Consider the following 19,742-nt stretch of genomic DNA (forward strand, 5'->3'; position numbering starts at 1 on the left):
ATGTGGAAAAAAGGGTTTGCATCCACAAAAAAGCAGGGGAGTAGCTTGCTTGTTATGGCAGTTACTACCCCAAACCAAATAAGCATGATACTTCATTTTCAATGCATAATCCAGCATAGCTCACTGCTTCAACGGCAGGGAAAATGAAGAAAAGATGATTTATATTCAGACAACAACCAACAAGGAATAAATTACATAGTCTGGGTAAACAAATAAGCATGGGTGTAGCTTGCTTGTTACGGCAGTTACTACCCTGAATAAATTAAGCCTGATACTTCACTTTGAATACATACCCAGCGCAGCTCACTGCTTCAACAGCAGGGGGGAATGAAGTAAAGAAGATTTATATTCAGACAACCAACAAGGACTGAATTGCACAGGCAGGATAAACAAGCATGGGAGTAGCTTGCTTATTATGGCGGTTACTACCCCAAACCAATTAGCTAGATACATCACTTAGATGCAGCTCCAGCACTGCTATCTGTATCAATGGTGGGGGTGGAAGGGAATTGGAACCAAAAAGTTACTTATATGGACCAAGAGTAACAGATAAGTATGAAAACAAATAGGTGTGAAAGCTTGCTGAGCAGACTGGATGGGCCGTTTTGGTCTTCTTCTGCCGTCACTTCTATATTTCTATGTATTTAAAATCATGAGAGGTCTAGAACGGGTAGATGTGAATCGATTATTTAGTCTTTCAGATAATAGAAAGACTAGGGGGCACTCCATGAAGTTAGCATATGGCACATTTAAAACTAATCGGAGAAAGTTCTTCTTCACTCAACGCACAATTAAACTCTGGAATTTGTTGCCAGAGGACGTGGTTAATTCAGTTAGTATAGCTGTGTTTAAAAAAGGATTGGATAAGTTCTTGGAGGAGAAGTCCATTACCTGCTATTAATTAAGTTGACTTAGAAAATAGCCACTGCTATTACTAGCAACGGTAACATGGAATAGACTTAGTTTTTGGGTACTTGCCAGGTTCTTATGGCCTGGATTGGCCACTGTTGGAAACAGGATGCTGGGCTTGATTGACCCTTGGTCTGACCCAGTATGGCATGTTCTTATGGACGATTCAATGAATTAAGGTTCTAGTCACATAATCTTTCTTTGCTTGTGTACAACATATTCTATATGTCGGATAAACCAACACTACCTATTCTTTCGCCAAAGGCGTTCAGCACACCATAAAGCCTGGTTTAATCTAAGATATTCCTTGGTATACCATATGACATATCTTCTTGCTTAAGTTTTAGCACCCTTTTTGTACTGGTCTCATCAATAATGTTCGCAATCTGTTGGTTTAAGTTGTAATATTCACACTGGATTTGATTTCTGTTGCTACCTTTTTAAGAACAGCAACTCTATCCCAAGCTTAAGAATATGATTAATTGGTCCCTTGACCTTCCTTTCTTCCCTTAAATCAACCTTCCTTGATCTCCCAGCTTAACAGTAAAAGTTAATTATTTGTGATCAGACCAAAAGACTTGTTCAGAGTCTAAATTAGTAATCAGTGCATTCTTTATCCAACGTTCTGGAACAAACATCATATCTAAAATGTGGCCTTGTTTATTCATCAGGGGCATAATCAATTGTTGAAGACCTAGCATTTACACTGCTGTTAAACAAAAATAAAAAAAAATCATCCACTCATCCAACTCATGGTCCATTGAAATTAAAATTAAAATCTCCCAAAATCATTAAAGGCATAATCGCTAAACTTAGCCTCACCGGAATTTCAGATAATTCTATTAGATCAACTGCATCAGAACCTGGCGGAAGATAAAGCAAGCAAAGTGGATTGAATCAGGCACTGCTCTCACTAATGGTTCAAAAGGAGCACTGGGAGTAATTCTGACAGGATCTGCATCCTGCTTCCAGCCACTTGACCTGTTCTTGAAGGTGGCTTCTTACCTCTGATGGCAGTGTGTCATCCACCAGAATGTTGGGGCCAGTAGCGTCTGGTCCAAAGGCCCAGATGGAACGAGCTGCCAGTAAATCCCAGTCGTACTTGGTCTGGAAGAACTCTCCTAACTTCTTCCTGACGGGAAGAACATGAACAGAGGGATGTCACTGCCCCTCACCACATGTTATTCCCCTATACATGTGAATACAAGAGCCATGCAACCTTCTTTCTCCCTTCCCCGCTCCAAATAAAAATCCCAAAGTGCACGTGTCTGTGCATTAGGTTAAAGCCATCTCGCCACTATCTTACCCCTTCCTACACAACATTCCTAAATATATAAATAGTAAAGATATTTCTACTTTCAAACAATGGGCAAAAAACGCATATACTTTTACTCCATTCTACAGCAAATCACACATAGTCCCCCTTGCCCACTGTCAGTCGATGCTTCTCAGAGTTTGCTTGGCTTGCAAATACCTGTTCCAGGTGATCTGCACCACTTCATTCTCAATGTCCTCTGCCAGGCCTTTCTCCAGCGGCTCAGCAATCATCGTAATCTTATTCCTAAGCATCAAAGAAGCGCAAATTAAGGGCTGAAAAGTCAATTGTCTTCTGAGAGAGAAATCACAGCCATGATCACACTAGGATCTCTGAACCCTGGCGAGAAAGTTTAGGCAGCAGAGAGGGCCAGAGATGTCCTGGCTATAAGCATAATCTTACTTCTTATTTGGAGTCTCGGCAAAACACTTCAGGGATGATGTTTCCACAACTGTCTCGCAGAATGTAACAACAGGATCAGCAACCTATATGCAAAATAAAGAGAGAATAGCTAAGAGTTCCTATCTTGGTTCCTCCAGCCCCATCCTACAGCAAGACTGTGTGTCTAATAGTTATGACCCTCCTCTAAGAAAGAAAAAATCTGGCCAAAAACATGGACTAGACATGACCAAGTTCCAAATGTCTGTGGCAGATAGGCTGCAGGGTACTTTTTACACTCTGCTGCTGTCAACCGCCGAAAGTAGAACAGCAATGGGGGGCACAAGAAGGTTGCAAGGTCTTAGGCCCTCACCTTGATGTCGATCTCAGAGTACATCTTCCGCAGGTCGTGCATCACACAGTCCAGGTACAGCTCACCTGTGCCCAGGATAACATGCTCTCCAGATTCTTCCACCTGAAACCCAGAAGATCCCGATAGTTTGGGTGCACTTTGGCATTGCTCTGTAGTTTTATCAGCCCACGGTGCACTCCTACATATCCTGCTGACTCCGTCCCAGTCTAGTCATACAAGCACGCAAGCGAACATACGCAGGAATTTCAAATCGTGCGTGCATTTACACCCTTAAGATTAAAATAGGCCTAGCACGTGCAAGTATGTTCCTAATTTTAAGAGGTTATGCGAGCAAACCTACTTTGCATATCTTCCTTAAGAAATTGACAGCGTTCACGCGCGTAGGTCAAGGGGATTTTAAACATTGCTCGAGCAAGGGAAATTCCCAGTTTGCCCAGTCAGTCAATCTCAAGGTCATCCAGATCCCTCTGGTTCTTTTATCCTACATGACCCGGACCCCTCACCCTGTCGTGTGAGCCCAAAAACGCGTGATTTGCAGATTTGCTCCTCATCGGGAGCAGCAGTGAAGTTACTCGGAGAACAAGCTGCTGCGCGCTGCGGTCGCTGGTTTTAAAATACGGAGCTACTCACGAACTGCTGGCCCCGCACGGGAATTGCCCAGGCCCCACCCTTTATCTGCCCCCTTATTTTTTTGACATGCGCACAGGTATATGGGCACGTAATTCACGGCTTTTTAAAATCCATTTGCACGAGGGCACTTTCACATGAGCAACACTTTTAAAATTGGCTTTCATATTAAAGAATCATTTAGTAATAGAGGAAAGGCAGCAAAGCTTCACCAATAAAAGTCTCTCCTACAAAAAAGGCACTCAAGAAACAGCATAAAGACAATTTACTCTGTCCTAAATATATTTTTGCCAAAGGCTGTTATCTGAAAAGTTCTGAGCAGAATACTGTGTTTTAGAACTGGAAGGACGTGGGGTTGCCACTCTTGATGGATACCGCACCTTGGTAGTGAGGGAGGGATAGCTCTTATTCACTTTTCTCAGTCCATCCAGCATTTTTGGTAGCTCAGATGGATTGACGGGCTCCACGGCGATTTTGATGACTGATGTGGTGTTGAACTTTAGCGGCCGGAAGATCTGAGCCTAAAACCAGCACAAAACACAAACGCCAACTAAATCTAAGTTTTGGGTAGCTGCTGGCAGTACCACCTCCTAAGGCCAGGAGGGCTAAGCCTGGGAATAATCACTCAAGTAAGGAAAGTACCACTGAAACACATTTTTCACTTAAGCAGAAATCAATATCCCAGGAGTAGGCAGTTTTCCCTCTACTCTGTCAAGAACACAAGATAAAATAGCATAAAATAGCAATCATTATCTTGTTTAGATGCAACTTTAAATTTGATTCTCTTTTTGCATTTATAATTAAGCTAGAGAGACAAAAGTACTTGATTAAGTGTACCCATTAAAAGAACCTGTGATTTTCCACTAGAACAGGAAGTTCTAACCCACTGAAGTGTTCTAGCAGGAAACGGCCCATCAGAAAGGCTTCACCATGAGCCAATGGACTGTAAAAGGGTTTCCATTGTACAGACACAGTGAAGAGGTACAACACAAAAGGGAAATGGCATCAACGTCAGTCCCTCGTCTATGCTCGAGTAATTACACTACGGGGATACTACACCTCTTCGTTGCCTCTGGGTTCAGTGATGGTTGCAGTCTTCACGATGGGCTGGTCGATTCCTTCAATCAGAACCCAGTTTCCAGCTGGCACCCGATTGACTTCAATGTGATACCTGGAAGCGAGAGAAATCAATCACCTGAAAACTTAAGAGAGGGGTCTCCGAACCCCATTTGTTTTCCTTCTGATGAGCACGTGGTTCTAGAGTCACCAGTGGAACACATACCTCCCAGGGATAACCTCAAACACACTTTTCTCTCACTTTTTAAATTGTCAAACATCTAAAACTCAAAAAAGGACTGGGGGATTGAAGTCCATCCACCTACATGATGGAAGTAATTCCTTCTAAAAACTGATTTTTATCTTTAAATACTGTAAATATTGTTGACTTCAAAACACAGAATGTCTCCAAAATTAGGTGGAAATTTTTGATTTCCACAAATTCTAAATGTGAACGGAACCTTTGATAGGAGAAATGAGAGAGGAAGGATCATCTGGAAAGCTCAATCAGGATAAAAAGATCACTAGGAAGAGGCAGAATACCCAATCTTTAGCAAGAGTTTTAGACACAAAGGAGCCAGGGTGCTGTCTGAAGTCAGACTGTTGTGCTGTGTTTGTAAGACACAATAAAAACACAACACAACTATGACTGAGTGATTTTGTTTGTGGTGGCTCTTTTGATTTTATTAAAAGCTTGACTAGAACTCCCTACTTCCCTGTCTTCTCTCATTAAGCGCATTCAGGCTGATTTACCATTCCTGCTGGGCGGTACCTTGCTACAGAGATCCAAAGTCGCCCGAGTGTGCAGATCTGGGAGTCCTCCTCGTCTTCCAACGTGTAGTTCTCCCCGAGCACCTTCACAGGCTGCCCAGCGTGGATTGTCCCACTCAGCACCCTGCCAAAGGCGTGAAACTGAACACCGTCATCTGTGCTGTACATCTTTGTGGTGTGGCACATCAGTGGCCCCTGCTCGAAACACAAAACAAAAATTGTACACTCTGTTCCAGGCTCAGAATGCCAGAATCTCAAAGAAAGAGGACAAATGAGTTTCCGGTGCTTCCTTTCTCCTTCTAGCAGTGCTTATGCTGGTGAAGTCTGGTGATAAACCCTGAAGAGTGGATATAACGTAGGACTTTCCAAACCTGTCCTGGAAATCCCACTATTAGCTGAATTTTCATGATATGCATAATGACTAGGGGTCTCCAGTTTATGCAGCTTGTAGATATCCCGAAAAACTCAACTGCTTATGGGGTCTCCAGGGCAGATTTGGGAAGTCCTGATCTAATGTCTTGCCCCCAACTAGTTTTCCAAGACAAACCCCAAATAGTATTATTTTTAAATGCATACAATTTGGGAATAAACACAGTAAGCTATAATGGAGCTTGATGGTACAAATAACCAAGGATGGTGAGGACAGAACATGAAAGGACAGGCAGAAAAAATGTTAGGATTTCTTACGTCAGGGTCACATTCACTCATAATCTCTCCCAGGTCGGAATCAATGCCACCAACATAGTTGTGCTCGATTTTTGCCTTGGCTCCTGTCTTCGGAGAGGAGATGTGCTGTACACACATGTCCACAAAGCCTAGAGTGAGGAAGGGAGAAGATTACAGTAAAAGCAAATAATTCTACTGAAAAGTTACCACCACTATTCTGACACTTCCCTCCTTCCCCCAATTAAAATCCTGAGCAAAACGTTCTTCTCCTCCATTAGCCAATGAGCACAAACAAAAAAGGCAGGACACATTTTGTGTGGCCTACATTTCAGGAAGTGTTGTTGTAGAAGTCCAAGAGCAAGGAAACTGTTAATAAAACTAATCTATGTATTTCATGTATATTCATGACATTGTAAAGCATTTCAGGTCCCATATAAAGTGCTCTGTATGTGTGTGGGAGCAATAATGAGGAGAAGGAATGTCCATTTCACCTGTGAAGTCCCCAAAGAATTTATTGCAGACAAGGCGCAGGAGGGGCCGGATATTCAGCTTCAACTCCTCTTTGGTCAGGTGGATTCCCAGCTCATCCAGGGTCTGAGGAAGAGTGGTGTCCACATCGCCGACCACCTGAGGGGAGACAGAAAAGGGCATTGTCAGTGGCGCCCAAAGGAATGCTACTGTACGAGTCCAGAGAATGGAAAATGGATTCATAACTGCAGGGTGAAAGAGTATATCCTAAATTAAGCTGTGTTATCAAGTCCAGATGTGGATTTTCCACATCTCTAATGCTCGATGGCAACAAGTTTCCAATTGCTCAGCAAGTCCGGAATTTTGTGTTACTTTGGATGGCATCCTTGGACCATTGCCCCAGGGCAGACTGATCCTACCACACCACACTCCATCCGGTGAGACTGGCATCAGTGGTAACTACCACCTAGTTTACCCCACGACTCACATGGGCCCAACCAAGTCCCCACAAAAGAGTGGACCTGGCGGCCCCCTTGAGAGGAAGCAAAAGGTGAAACTGCTCCAACAATGGATCCCACTGGGAAAGAAGAGACCTCTCCAGAGGCTGCATGTGTGCAAAAGCCCAAGGAACCAACTCCAAAAGTCGATGTCATAGAGCCTAGAATCTGAAGGTAGTCCCAGAACCTAGGCACCATAGCATCTAATAGACAGCGAACCTACTTCTATAGTTTGAGCATGCAATCCCTGGTGAGAAAAACCCTCCCCTATCTTGATATCGAAATGTGCTTCCAAGAAATCCAAAACCTGAGGAGATGACTTTGCCAGATTCACCACCCAGCCTAGGGACCTCAACTTGCTGTAGCATCTGAGACACTGCCTGTTTGCAGAGGACTTCAGACTTTGCCCAAATGAGCCAGTCGTCCAGATACGGGTGAACTAGTATGCCTTCCTTTCTGAGTGCCATCGCCACTATTACCATCACCTTGGTGAAGATACACAGAGCTGTCGTAATCTGAAAGGAAGGCACAAAACTGAAAATGCCTTCCGAGGATCATGAACCTCAGGAATCGGTGGTCTGGGCGGATCGCTATGTGCAGGTATGCCTCAGTCAAATGGAGTGAAACCAGAAACTCTCCTTTGTGCACTGCTGCAATGACTGGGTGCAGAATCTCCTTTCTAAAATGAGGGACCTGGAGAGCCATGTTTACCTTTTTAAAATCCAAATATCAGATGAAAGGACCCTTCCTTTTTGGGTACCACAAAATATATGAAATACCTTCCTGTTCTCTGCTCCCTCGTAGGCATGGAAATGATGGCTCCCAGTCTCTGCAAATGATTTACTGTCTCTTGGACCACTCTCCTCTTGGCGAACGGGGTGACCATGAACAAGTCTCTTAGCAGTTGAGAAAATTCTAAAGCGTAACCATCTCTTATCACACTGGGAACCCACTGGTCCATCGTGATTTTGGCCCATTATTCGTAAAACCGAGTCAGACATCCTCTGACAGGATGAATAGAAGAGTGGAATGGCCTTCCTTCGTTGCAAGGACTTAACTCCACCAAAGCCTTGGCTAAGGCCATCCTGGTTTGGTTTCCTTCCTCTTGAAAGGACTGGGTCCAAGACTGTTATTTTCTGGCCCCTTATCTCTGGGACCCTGCCAGAGGCCTATTTTGTCGAAACCTATTAGGCCAGAACACATAGAGGATCCCTTTCCTCCTTTCGGCTTATCCTCTGGCAATCTATGCCCCTTGGTCTCTCCAAGACGCTTTATTAGCTCTTCCAAGTCCTCTCCAAATAGGAGCTTTCCCTTAAAAGGTTCCCAAACATGGCTTGGACCAGATATCCGCAGACCAAAGGAGACGCCTGGCCAAGATCACTACGACATAATTCTTGAAGAAGTTCTGATGAGGTCATACAAGGCATCAGCCACAAAAGCCACTGCTGCCTCCAGACACTCTGCCTGTTTAGCCTCAGATGCAGACAGCGGCCTCATAGCCTGCAATTGCTGCATACAACGCAAGCTAGCCCTCTGCATAAAAATGCTTAAAACTGCAGCCCATATGCCTAATGCAGACAATTCAAATCGTTTTCAGATGAACTTCCAATTTTCTGTCCTACATATCCTTCAGCACAGCTGAACTGGCCACTGGAATGGTGGTCTTCTTACTGATCGCCGACACTGATGCATCCACCTTTGGAATCGTCAAAAGTTCAAGCATGTCCTCTGGCAACAAGTATATTAGCCATCATCTTTCCAACCTACAGGCCAGTCTCTGGAGTGCCCACTTCTTGACCACTAACGTTTTCACTGTTTTGTGAAAGGGAAAGGCTTTCGCTGGACCCCTTAAGCCATGCATGACTAGGTCTATCCCTTCTTGATCAGATTTCTCTTGCGGAACCTTGATTCCCAACTCCTCTAGAACGTGGGGAATCAGGGGCCACAGCTCTTCTTTGTGGAAGAGATGCACCACTTTAGGATTGTCCCCTTTTGTGACAGGGACTTGGTGTAGCCCTTCATCTGGCTCCACAACATCCAGACTAGTATCTGCAGCAGTCGCCTCGTGAGAGTCAGCTACCAGTGGAACTACTTTCTCAGAGTCCACCTCCAGACTAATCGGACACACCGCCATGCCTAGGACTGTCTGAGTCCACCTAAAAGCCTTCTCCCTCAAAACCCTGGGCCTTTTCCCAGGCTGCGGTCCAAGGGGCCCCCTCAGGCCGAGCTGCCTACTGCACTGCAACTTTCCTGGCCAAATAAGCTTTGTGCAAGAGCAGCACAAACTCAGAAGAAAACACAGAGGAATCACCAGAATCCTTCCACAGGAAGTTTCCCTCTTCATCCGCCTGGGATGCTTCCCACAGCATTGCTGGCTGCTTCGACAATGCTGCTCTGCCTTGCCAACACCACACAAAATTGAACTTTTTTTTATTTTTCAAAACTTAACAGAATAACAAACAAAAAGGAGCTGAACAAAAGGCTACTTCCCTGTGTCGCTGAGGCAACTGCTGCCAAGAGTTCTTCTGGGGGAAGGGAACTAGCACTACTAGTTGTCCACTCTCGGAGGTGTACAGCAGAGTTGCTTACCTGTAACAGGTGTTCTCTGAGGACCACTAACATCAAGGTGAAATCAGATGGAGCCCCAACATAGAAAATGTATGTCAAAGTTTTTAGAATGTTGACTTGGCTCACTGAGCATGCCCAGAATGCCCTAAACCACATGTCCACGTGGGGTTCCTCTCCAGTCTTATAAACATAAAATTAAATGGGTTTCTTGAGGACTAACATCCTGCTGTCCTCGTAGAACACCTGTTACAGGTAAGCAAATCTGCTTTCTCAGAGGACAAGCAGGATGGTAGTCCTCACATATGGGTAAATCCCTAGCTACAGGCTGCTCCCCAACATAAGAAGGGGACCAACAGACACCCAACCAGGTGCGCCAATGGGGCACAACAGTGCTGTTGGTAACAGAGAGGGAGACAGCCTGAACCCAAACAACAGGCCTTAGGCAGGGAGAGTTGAGTTCTTCACCTCAAACAGGTTCCGAAGGACAGACTGGCTGAACCTACTGTCGCATCAGCTATCAAACAGTGCAATGTGAATGTGTGGAGAGAACTCCATGTCACAGCCTTGCAGATCTCCTCCACAGGAACTGCTCCCAAGTGGGCCACCGAAGCTGCCATGGCTCTGACAGAATGAGCCCCAAGATGCAGTCTCGCCTAGGCATAACAGGAGGAGATGCAATCTGCTAGCTAACTGTGCAGTTTCTGTTTGGCAAAGAGCTCGCCCAACCTATTCCTATCAAAAGAAATAAAAAGTTTGTGGTCTTTCTATGGGCTTCTGTTCACTCCAGATGGAAGGCTAAGGCTCACTTGCAGTCCAAACTGTGCAGTGCTTGTTCACCTTCGTGTGAATGGGGCTTGGGAAAGAATGTTAGCAGAATGATGGACTGGTAAAGATGGAAGTCCGTTACCACCTTAGGCAGGAACTTAGGGTGCAAGACCATCCTGTTATGATAAAACTTAGTGTAAAGATGGATAAGTCACTAAGGCCTGGAGCTTACTGACCCTGTGCGCTGAGGTGACCACCACCAAAAATATGACCTTCCAGATCAGGTACTTCAGGTCACAGGAGTGCAGCAGCTCAAAAGGAGCTTTCATCAGCTGAGCTAACATCAAGTTGTGGTCCCAAGACACAGCAGGAGGCCTTAGGAGGGGCTTCAATTGAAGCAGGCCCTGCATGAGTCGTACAACCATAGGCTGTACAGAGATGGTCGTACCATCTACACATTGGTGGTATTCACCAATTGCACAGAGATGAAATAACGGAGTTGATTTTTAAGCCAGCTTCCGATAGGTGTAGAAGGTAATCAAGCAATTTTTGTGTGGGGCAAGAAAACTGATCTAGGGCCTTCTGCTCACACCACATGGAAAACCTCCTCCACCTCAGTCCAGAGGACTTTCTAGTGGAAGACTTTCTAGAAGCCACCAGGACTCAAGACACATCTTCTTAGAGATCGAGAGGTTGCAGAATTAACCTCTCAACATCCAGGCTGTGAGCGACAGGACCTGGAGGATGGGATGCCGCAACCTGCCTCGATCTTATGTGGTGAGATCTGGGGAAGTCCCCAGACTGATCAGTCTCCAGATGGGCAACTCCTGAAGAAGTGGAAACCTGACCAATCTTGGGCAATAAGGGGTTATGAGGACCATAGTCCCCTTGTCCTCGTGAAGCTTCAAGAGTCTTCGTTACTAAGGGAATCTGAGGATATGCATACAAAAGACCTTGCCCCAATGTTGGGCAAGAGCGTCTGAGGCTGGTTGCCATCTGACCTGTACAGGGAGCAGAACCGAGGCACCTTTCTGTTGCAAGGGGATGCAAATGTATTTACTTTTATTTTATTTAGCCATTTTATATATTGTCATGCCAAATGAAGATCACAACTGTTTACATCATGACATACATAATATGAATTGACAAATACAATCACTTAATGCGTTCATATAACACATAGTTTAAAGATAGACACATACAATGACTAAAGTTCTCAGGGGCACAGACATTGACTAGTGTTATCAGAGGTGAGAAGACATGCAGGGATGAGCTAGCATTTTTAACTCAATGTTCTGCTGGAATATAAGGATGGTGGAAAAGCAAAAGGTTTCAGTTTCAGGTTTATTTATTTGGGAGAGGCTGGGAATGATGTGATAATGAGGATTGAAAAGATCTGTGGTATTGAGTTCACTAGCTAGGCTTTTAATGAATCTACCCATGTTGGAATAAGTATTGAGATCCGAAAAATTTAAGTTCGGTTATAGGTATTTTGAAATAACCATGTTTTTAGGTCCCGTTTGAATTTCTTTGGTTCTAGAATCAGTCGTAGGGTCTCAGGTAAAGAGTTCCATAGTCTCAGGCCTGCAATGGAGAACATACGGGCTTCCCCCAGAGGTGGAATATCTGATTCGCTTCCCCCTGGTCCACTGACCACTCATGGGGTCTGAAGGCTCAACTCAGCCTGTCCACTGCCACATTTTCTGTCCTGGCCAGATACATGGCCCTGAGCACCATCCCGTGAGACAGGGCCCAGGACCAGATCGGGACCATTTCCTGATACAGGAAGTGTGATCCCATGCCTCCCTGCTTGTTGACATACCACATTGCTACCTTGTTGTCAAGTTTGGATCAGGACAACTTTGTTGAACAGTCAGTCTCTGAAAGCCCACAGCGAATACCTGATCGCCCAGAGCTCAAGAAAATTGATTTGGCAACAGCTTTCCTGGTAGACCAGAGCCCCTGGCTGCTGAGCTCCCCACCCAAGGGCGGATGCATCCATGGTTAGGACAATTTGGGTAGGAGGACTTTCAAATCTGGAACAGGGGATCTCTTTTCAAAGTACCCACCACCAAGACAAGTCCAGGAGAGACAAGCAGACACAAATGCTGTCTTGGAGGTTCTGCATGGCCTGGCACCACTACGACCTCAGAGTCCATTGGGCTCTGTGCATGTGTAATCGTGCCAAGGGAGTGACATGGATGGTTGCAGCCTTGTGGCCCAACAGCCTCAACATGTGCCAAGCTGACAGCTGCTGGCTCTGCTGAATCTCTACTGTGATGGTCATCAAAGCAAAGGCCCTTTGACGAGGCAGGAAGGCCTTGGTCTAAGCCATGTTTAGCAGGGCTCCTATGAAGTCCAATGGAGGTGATGGGCAGAGATGGTACTTTGGGTAGTTGACGACGAGCCCTATCAACTTCAACACCGAAGAAAACGGGTCCTAGCCTTGCCGGGAGGGGGGGGGGGGGGGGGGGGGTAGGGACCAGGTCCTGGGACCGTACGGGTCTCAAATCGGCGGGGGGGGGGGGGGGGGGGGAGACACGGGACTGAATAAAAATCTCCCTTGTGCCGGGCAGCCCCGAATTGGGAGCTGCAGAAACTCCCAAAATGTCCGCCGTTCCCGCGGTCTGCCGACCCGGGAACAGCCTGGCCATGTGGCTGAAAACGCGACCCTGGGCTTGTTTCGTCAGCGCTGCCGAGGAGGGGCCCTCCTCACCCGGCAAGCAAGAAGAGCAGAGTCCCTCGCGCGAAAAACGCGTGGAAGGCTCACCACAAGCGAGGCAGCACTGAGATCGCGGCATGTCTCAATGAAGAGGAGCTGCAATCTACCTAAAAAAAAACAGCTGACTGCACAAACTTTGCTGCCGAGAGGAGTGGAGGCAGAGGAACAAACCCTGCACGCTCCTCTGTACTAAATACCTGGCTGCTAGCAAAAGCAAGAGAAAACAGACCGGCTTGTGGATTTTAAAATGTTCCTTTTTTTTTTTCTCCTAGGAACAGAGCGAGAGAGCGCCTCCCTAAGAAAATGCTAGGGGAGAAAAGCCCCTATAGAAAGAGCAGTCAGGTAAGAGGGGAGTGACTGGACCACCAGTTTCACCCCACTTAGGATCACCAGGAAAACAGGGCTTAGGCTATGTAAAACACAAGGGGCCAAGCCCCCCTAAGCCCCACAAGAGCCAGGAGACAGGATTGTCTTCTGATCGGAAAAAATAAACAGAGCCCAAAAGGTAGGGTTTTTTTTCTTCTTTAAATAAAGTGGTACTTGCTTGATCCTTAGGAGAGAAAGGGCTAAGTAGCCAAGATCAGGGAACCACAGGGTGAGCTGATCCATCTGCTGGAGACAGACAAATACTGAAGGGCTGCAGGTAGGCTCTGTCCTGATATAGGATACCCTTTCAGTTTTAGTCTGTCTCCATCTGCTGGACAGGAGGCTCAACCCACAGTCTGGACTGATCCGGGTACGTACAGGGAAACAAGGTTTTTAAATAATCAACTTAGGTCTCAGGTTTCCCCACTAATTTCTCTTTCAAACAATTGCTATGTACACTGGAAGAGACACTCCAAAAACCAAATACCCGAGATGCATCCCCTTTCCCTCCCCCCACACACAGTTATTCTTCTCCAATGCTGCAGGAATAGCATGATGCACTGCACTAGAAGCACCATTACTCAAAGTCTCTAGGTGTTCAATCAGATGGTTTGCGGGAATGGTCGAAAATGCCACTACCCATCCCTGATGGATTTCTAAAATCACTATAAAAGATGTGTGTGCACACTTAGGGCAGTGAGACTCTGAAAATTAAAACCAGAAAGTTCTGGCAACGTCACAGTAATCAGAAGATGTCTCAGTGTACCAGCAAAATATTATTAAACCAGGCCAGTAAATCAGATAACATTTTTGCAAGAAGTACTTCTATGGATATAAATGAACCACACAGGTAAAGGAAAGAAAATATCTAAATCTGCAGTGACGGCTTCGAGCAGCCCTTTCGGACAGTCCAGAAGGTCTTCGTGGATTCTCCCCTTATTATCGGACATTTACAAGCGAACTGTCCAAAACCTCCTGCACCACTTTGAACAAGGCAGTAAGTTGCAACACATGTTATACCTCAGACTTTATAGTACCGTTGTATCCGGCCTAACCCCCGGTAGCTCTTCATTGTAGCTTAGTACCATTGCTCTCTAAACTGCTCTGCTCTATACTCATTGAAATGTGATACACGCTGCCGTCACAGTATAAGCTGCTGTATACTTTGTCTAATATTTTTATGCATATTTTTAGCATTATTGTTTATCCTTTCAGCATTATCTCCATCATACGTGGGCTCCTCACACATAACTTGTTTTGCTGTCCAGCCCGTGTCCAGCATAACATTACAGTACAACCAGGCCTCCATTAATTGCTGACTGCCCCTTATCTTATCAGTATAGTCCCCACCCAAATATTCTTTCTCCATCATCACTCCAGAACACACACCACAAGTCCACTCACAACAAAAGGAGACTCATCCCAATACACACCCTCACACGCACTCAAGCCATCAGTCTCTCACTCATCTCAATCATTTTGTTCAACGCACAATCACTCCAGAAGAAAACCCATATCCTACATGACTTTCTTACGGATTCTAAACCAGAAATATGCGCTGTCACTGAATCCTGGTTCAAACAACATGACACCCCTCTCATCAACCAACTACCCCTAGATAACTACGATGTTTTCTCAATACCTCGGAAAAAGAAGAGAGGAGGCGGTATACTTCTGGCTGTTAAAAAAGACCTACAACTCTTGACCCAGAAATGTGATATCCCAAACCAGTACGAAATTGGCTTTTTCAAATCTAAGTCACTCCAACTGTGTCTCATTTATACTCCCCCAGGTCTGCTAGAAAAGGATTCATCCCCCCTTATTGAATTCTTTGCAAACTCCCTATCTCCTAACATACCCACGATTCTCCTAGGAGACTTTAACTTACATGTGGATACAACACCGCAATCCCCCGCATGTGAAGCTTTCCTTTCCTCCCTTGAAGCTATGGGTTTCCAACAAATTGTGAACTCTCCCACACACTAAGCTGGCCATACCCTAGATCTTATTTTTATCAACTCCTCCATTAACATAAGCAATCCCCCCTCATGCATTGCTGTACCCTGGTCTGACCACTCCCTGATTCAGACTAAACTCACCCTTCCTCAATGTTCCCCCATCTTGCCCTGTCAGCCCATATCTTTCAAATATCGCCAAACCTGTTCTGTAGATACCATTACGCAAGCTTGCTCTGATTATAGATAATCAAATTGACCTCTAGTCCACCGATAACGCCTTCTCCTCCTGGGTCAATCTTACACATAGCATTGCCAACAAACATTGCCCACTAATAACGAAAAATGCCAACCCCAACCGTAGAAATAGAAAACCCTGGTACACACCTGACCTAAGAACCCTCAAAATTCAGCTTAGAGCTACTGAAAGGTCCTGGCGTAAACACCAATCCCTTGCAACTAAAACTGTCTATTACCAACGTATGCACGAATACAGAAATTCCATCCTTCAAACTAAACGTGAATACTACACCAAAAAAAATACATGGCCTCCAACATAACCCTAAGGCCCTCTTCTCCTTGGTTGCTGACCCCTGCTACATTACTCGGATTTCCGTACAGTGCTCCAGTCTATTATATTGTCTAAAATGGACTACTGTAATGCTCTACTCCTTGGCATCCCCACAACACACATCAAACCATTACAGCTATTACAAAACGCCGCCGCTCGTATTCTGACTAATGCTAAAAAAAGAGACCATATTACACCCCACCCTTATCGAACTACACTGGCTCCCAATACGCTCAAGAATTCTTTATAAAGTGCTCTCCCTCATCCACAAAAGTATGTTAAACTCCAACCTCAATTGGATCAACCCCCCCCCTCCTCCCACGTACCTCTAACAGACCCACTCGCCCTGCCCTTCAAGGAACCCTACGTACCCAACTTATCAAATCTTTCAAACTCTCCTCCACCATAAGCAGAGCCTTCTCTCTCGCCGGCCCCACTGTATGGAACTCCTTGCCCCATGACATACGCATGGAGACTTTCTCGCCCAAATTCAAGAAAAAATTGAAAACCTGGCTTTTCCAGCAAGCCTACCCCTTGACACCGCCCAATTCATTAAACCCCTCTCTAATTGATTCAACGAACTATGATTAAGTATGTGCTACGACTAAGAATGCCTTTTGACCACCGATGTATGCCTTGTGCTCTTATGACTACTGATGCCATGTATATATGTATATAGTTTTATATATGTTTATATTTACAGTTTTCAATATTTATTGATCTATTAATTTGCATCGCCTAATCCCCCTGTTATTCTGTACTATTATTTCGGTTTTATGTAAGGGCGCCGCCCAAAAGTTTTTGTTCTTTGTGAACCGATACGATGTGCGAACGGATATCGGTATATAAGAGACCTTAAACAAACAAATAAATAAATAAATCGGAGCACTCCTTCATTCATGGCAGTGTCTAACAAACATATGAGATCTATCACTACGAAAACTTAGGAAGAACTGGCCAAACTCAGAACTGAACGGCATCAACTAGTGAAAGCTATCAAAAGGTCTTCAACAGGATGTCCCCTTGGGAGACATCAACTGGATTCCACAGCACAGCAGAATGTAAACACTCACCTGAGCCAGAATCTTATACAGAGGCTCCAGGATAAACTCCACAAAACTACGTTGGGAGCTGCTGGTGGGGGCCTTCTTCGTGAACTTCCGTCTGGAGAGGAGAAGGCAAACAACTGAGCACAAGATATTTGGCATGTTTCCTTCACAAGTGGACCCACACAAACACACACATCCTGAAGAGCTCCACCTACTTTCACATTTCTGTAATACCCAAAATAATATTAATAATAATAATAATAATAATAATAATAAAAATAGTGCTCCTCTTAGCACTAATACTTTGGATTCAAGTAATACCTTTTCTCCAAACTAGGCCTTTAAAACATATCTTACGTTTTTGGGTTGAAGTAAATGTCTCCCCAGAGGCGTTTAGCAAATTCTTGATAATTGATGTCTCCTGTAAAGGTGAGTGGAAAGAAATACATTATGTGTCACTTGCTAAAAAGACTGGGACTCCCTTTCTCCACCTTCTCACAGACCCTATATTCAAGCTGGACAAGGAAGAACTGAGCTTCCATGATTCCTATGATCCCACTGGGCATTTTATGGCTCAATATTCTTTTCTTTTGGCACATTCCTGAACCATTTTCCTGTACACATTTTAACAGGAATCATGGGGCGTCAATGGTGTCCTCGAGCCCACTTGCCATCTGGTGGCAAGTTGGGCGTTAGGGGATGGTTGTACTGTGCACTCTGGGAATGCTCACCGTAAGTGTCTGCATAAATCTTGGCAAAGGAACCCAGTGTGAAGCAGATGCTGTACTGAGAGCTGGCAAAGCAAACATTTCCTAGCAGAGGGGAGAGTACCAAGTTCTCATCCGTGGAATACATGCTGAAAGAAGAATGATAAACTGTATCAGAGTTCAAGAAAGGATCCTTAGTGGGGAAGCAAGGGGTACACGCTGGAGATCAAATATAGCCTACACTACTGTAATAGGAAGGGACAGTGGGCAGAGACTGGACGGCCTTGCAGTTGTCATCTGCAATCAGTCTGCATTTCTTTTCTGTGCAAACAGAATTCTACTGAACGCGTGCAAACAAAATGAGTTAGTCTAACATCAAGATGCAATTGTTAAGTTAGCATTTATTGATAAAAGAACTAGACCGACAGTGACTTCTTAGCGTGGTATAGCAAATAAAAGTATTTGTCAATTGGAGGTCAGGAATAGATATAAGTTAATATTGCCATGCCCAAGCACACTGGAAATGCTTTTCTGCAATTTCATACAAATTGACAGCAGCAACCATGCAAACAAGCTACAGATATTCAGGTGAATCCTACATAGCTCCTGTGGTTTGAAATCTTGCAAAGTATCAAGCATGCATATTAATTCTGACCTTAACTAATAAAAAATTAAGAATAATAAGTCATGGTGGGAAGTCTTTAGTAGCCATGGAGAAGCATTTCTCTCTGCTACTTTCAGAATCACAGTTACAACAAACAAACAAAAAACCTGGAGCAGAGATCACCAGCATAATAATGGAAGAAGAAAGTCTTGAGAAGGGAGTCAGATGAGCTTGCTCCAAAAGTGGCAAGCAGTGTTTCCCTGTTACCTCAGCAACCCATTGACCTCATCCACAATGTGCCGGAGTTTGTAATAGGCATCAGTGGGTGGTAGCTTCAGCTCCAAGATGAGTCTGTCGATCTTATTAATGCATACGGTCACTGCCAGCCTTTCCTGCACGGCATGCTTGATCAGCCTCTCTGTGTTCAGCATCACCTATCAGAGAAGAAAACACCAAGTTGGCAGGAACATGGCCACTCCTTCCTGCGGCATGCATACATGCTGCCGACCAGAAGAGCTGGAGGCAGGACCCAGATCTCTCAGGCAGCCCCAGTTCATGCACACAGAACCAAGCGCTTACCCCCTCAGCTGCATCGATAAAGAGTACGATACCATCCGAGATCCGGAAACCAGCAGTAATCTCATCAGAAAAGTTGACGTGACCTTTAAAGATTGATAATAAAAAAAAAAAAAATGGGGGGGTGGGGAGTTGGTGCAAATAAAGAAAAACAAGCCTATGTTGCCCTATGCTGTGTAACAATTTACTCTGTAATCAAAGCAGGGCAGCTCAGCTACAAGAGTACAACGTTCTACTTGGTTACAAACAATACATTTTAACTGGTCATACCTGGGGTGTCCATGATGTTAAAGAGGTAGGATTTGTCCTTGGTATCAGGCAGAACTATAGTCACTGGGGTACTCTTGATCCCAACTCCTCTCTGAAAAAAAAAAAAAAGGCTAGCCGAGTTAATAGCACACAGGACTAAGTCAACCATATGACAACAAGAAATGGAGAAATTACTTACCTGATAATTTCGTTTTCCTTAGTGTAGACAGATGGACTCAGGACCAATGGGTTATATGCTCCCCTGCTAGCAGATGGAGATGGAATCAGGTTTCAAAACTGACGTCACCCGCGATACACACCCGCAGTGACCTCAGCCCTTCAGTATTCTTTTCAAAAGCCATTGCGGACATACTATTAAGAACTGGGTCAGACCAAGGGTTCATCAAGCCCAGCATCCTGTTTCCAACAGAGGCCAAACCAGGTCACAAGAACCTGGCAAGTATTGAAAGAATTTGATTAAAGAACTTGATTAAAAACGGATAACCGTAACTGTACTCAACCAAACAAACACTAAACCCCAGTAAGATTA

At 44.9% G+C, this 19,742-nt stretch overlaps 1 protein-coding gene across 3 annotated transcripts in view; it reads right to left on the minus strand.

The window, feature by feature from the left end:
* Nucleotides 1-19,742, minus strand: part of EFTUD2 (elongation factor Tu GTP binding domain containing 2) — a 93,753-nt gene that overhangs the window by 30,805 nt on the left and 43,206 nt on the right. For all 3 annotated transcript variants that reach the window (XM_029572912.1, XM_029572913.1, XM_029572914.1), the window contains exons 8-22: nucleotides 19,214-19,304; nucleotides 18,947-19,029; nucleotides 18,635-18,801; nucleotides 17,788-17,912; nucleotides 17,414-17,477; nucleotides 17,081-17,171; nucleotides 6,587-6,722; nucleotides 6,117-6,244; nucleotides 5,431-5,624; nucleotides 4,662-4,773; nucleotides 3,983-4,123; nucleotides 2,976-3,077; nucleotides 2,627-2,709; nucleotides 2,384-2,470; nucleotides 1,915-2,041 (exon numbers count right to left, since the gene is read on the minus strand). In XM_029572912.1, the coding sequence (XP_029428772.1) occupies nucleotides 1,915-2,041; nucleotides 2,384-2,470; nucleotides 2,627-2,709; nucleotides 2,976-3,077; nucleotides 3,983-4,123; nucleotides 4,662-4,773; nucleotides 5,431-5,624; nucleotides 6,117-6,244; nucleotides 6,587-6,722; nucleotides 17,081-17,171; nucleotides 17,414-17,477; nucleotides 17,788-17,912; nucleotides 18,635-18,801; nucleotides 18,947-19,029; nucleotides 19,214-19,304 (1,731 nt within the window). The remainder of the gene's footprint in view (nucleotides 1-1,914; nucleotides 2,042-2,383; nucleotides 2,471-2,626; nucleotides 2,710-2,975; nucleotides 3,078-3,982; nucleotides 4,124-4,661; nucleotides 4,774-5,430; nucleotides 5,625-6,116; nucleotides 6,245-6,586; nucleotides 6,723-17,080; nucleotides 17,172-17,413; nucleotides 17,478-17,787; nucleotides 17,913-18,634; nucleotides 18,802-18,946; nucleotides 19,030-19,213; nucleotides 19,305-19,742) is intronic.

This window comes from Rhinatrema bivittatum, chromosome 12, assembly GCF_901001135.1.
Source record: "Rhinatrema bivittatum chromosome 12, aRhiBiv1.1, whole genome shotgun sequence".
Classification (NCBI taxonomy): Eukaryota; Metazoa; Chordata; class Amphibia; order Gymnophiona; family Rhinatrematidae; genus Rhinatrema; species Rhinatrema bivittatum.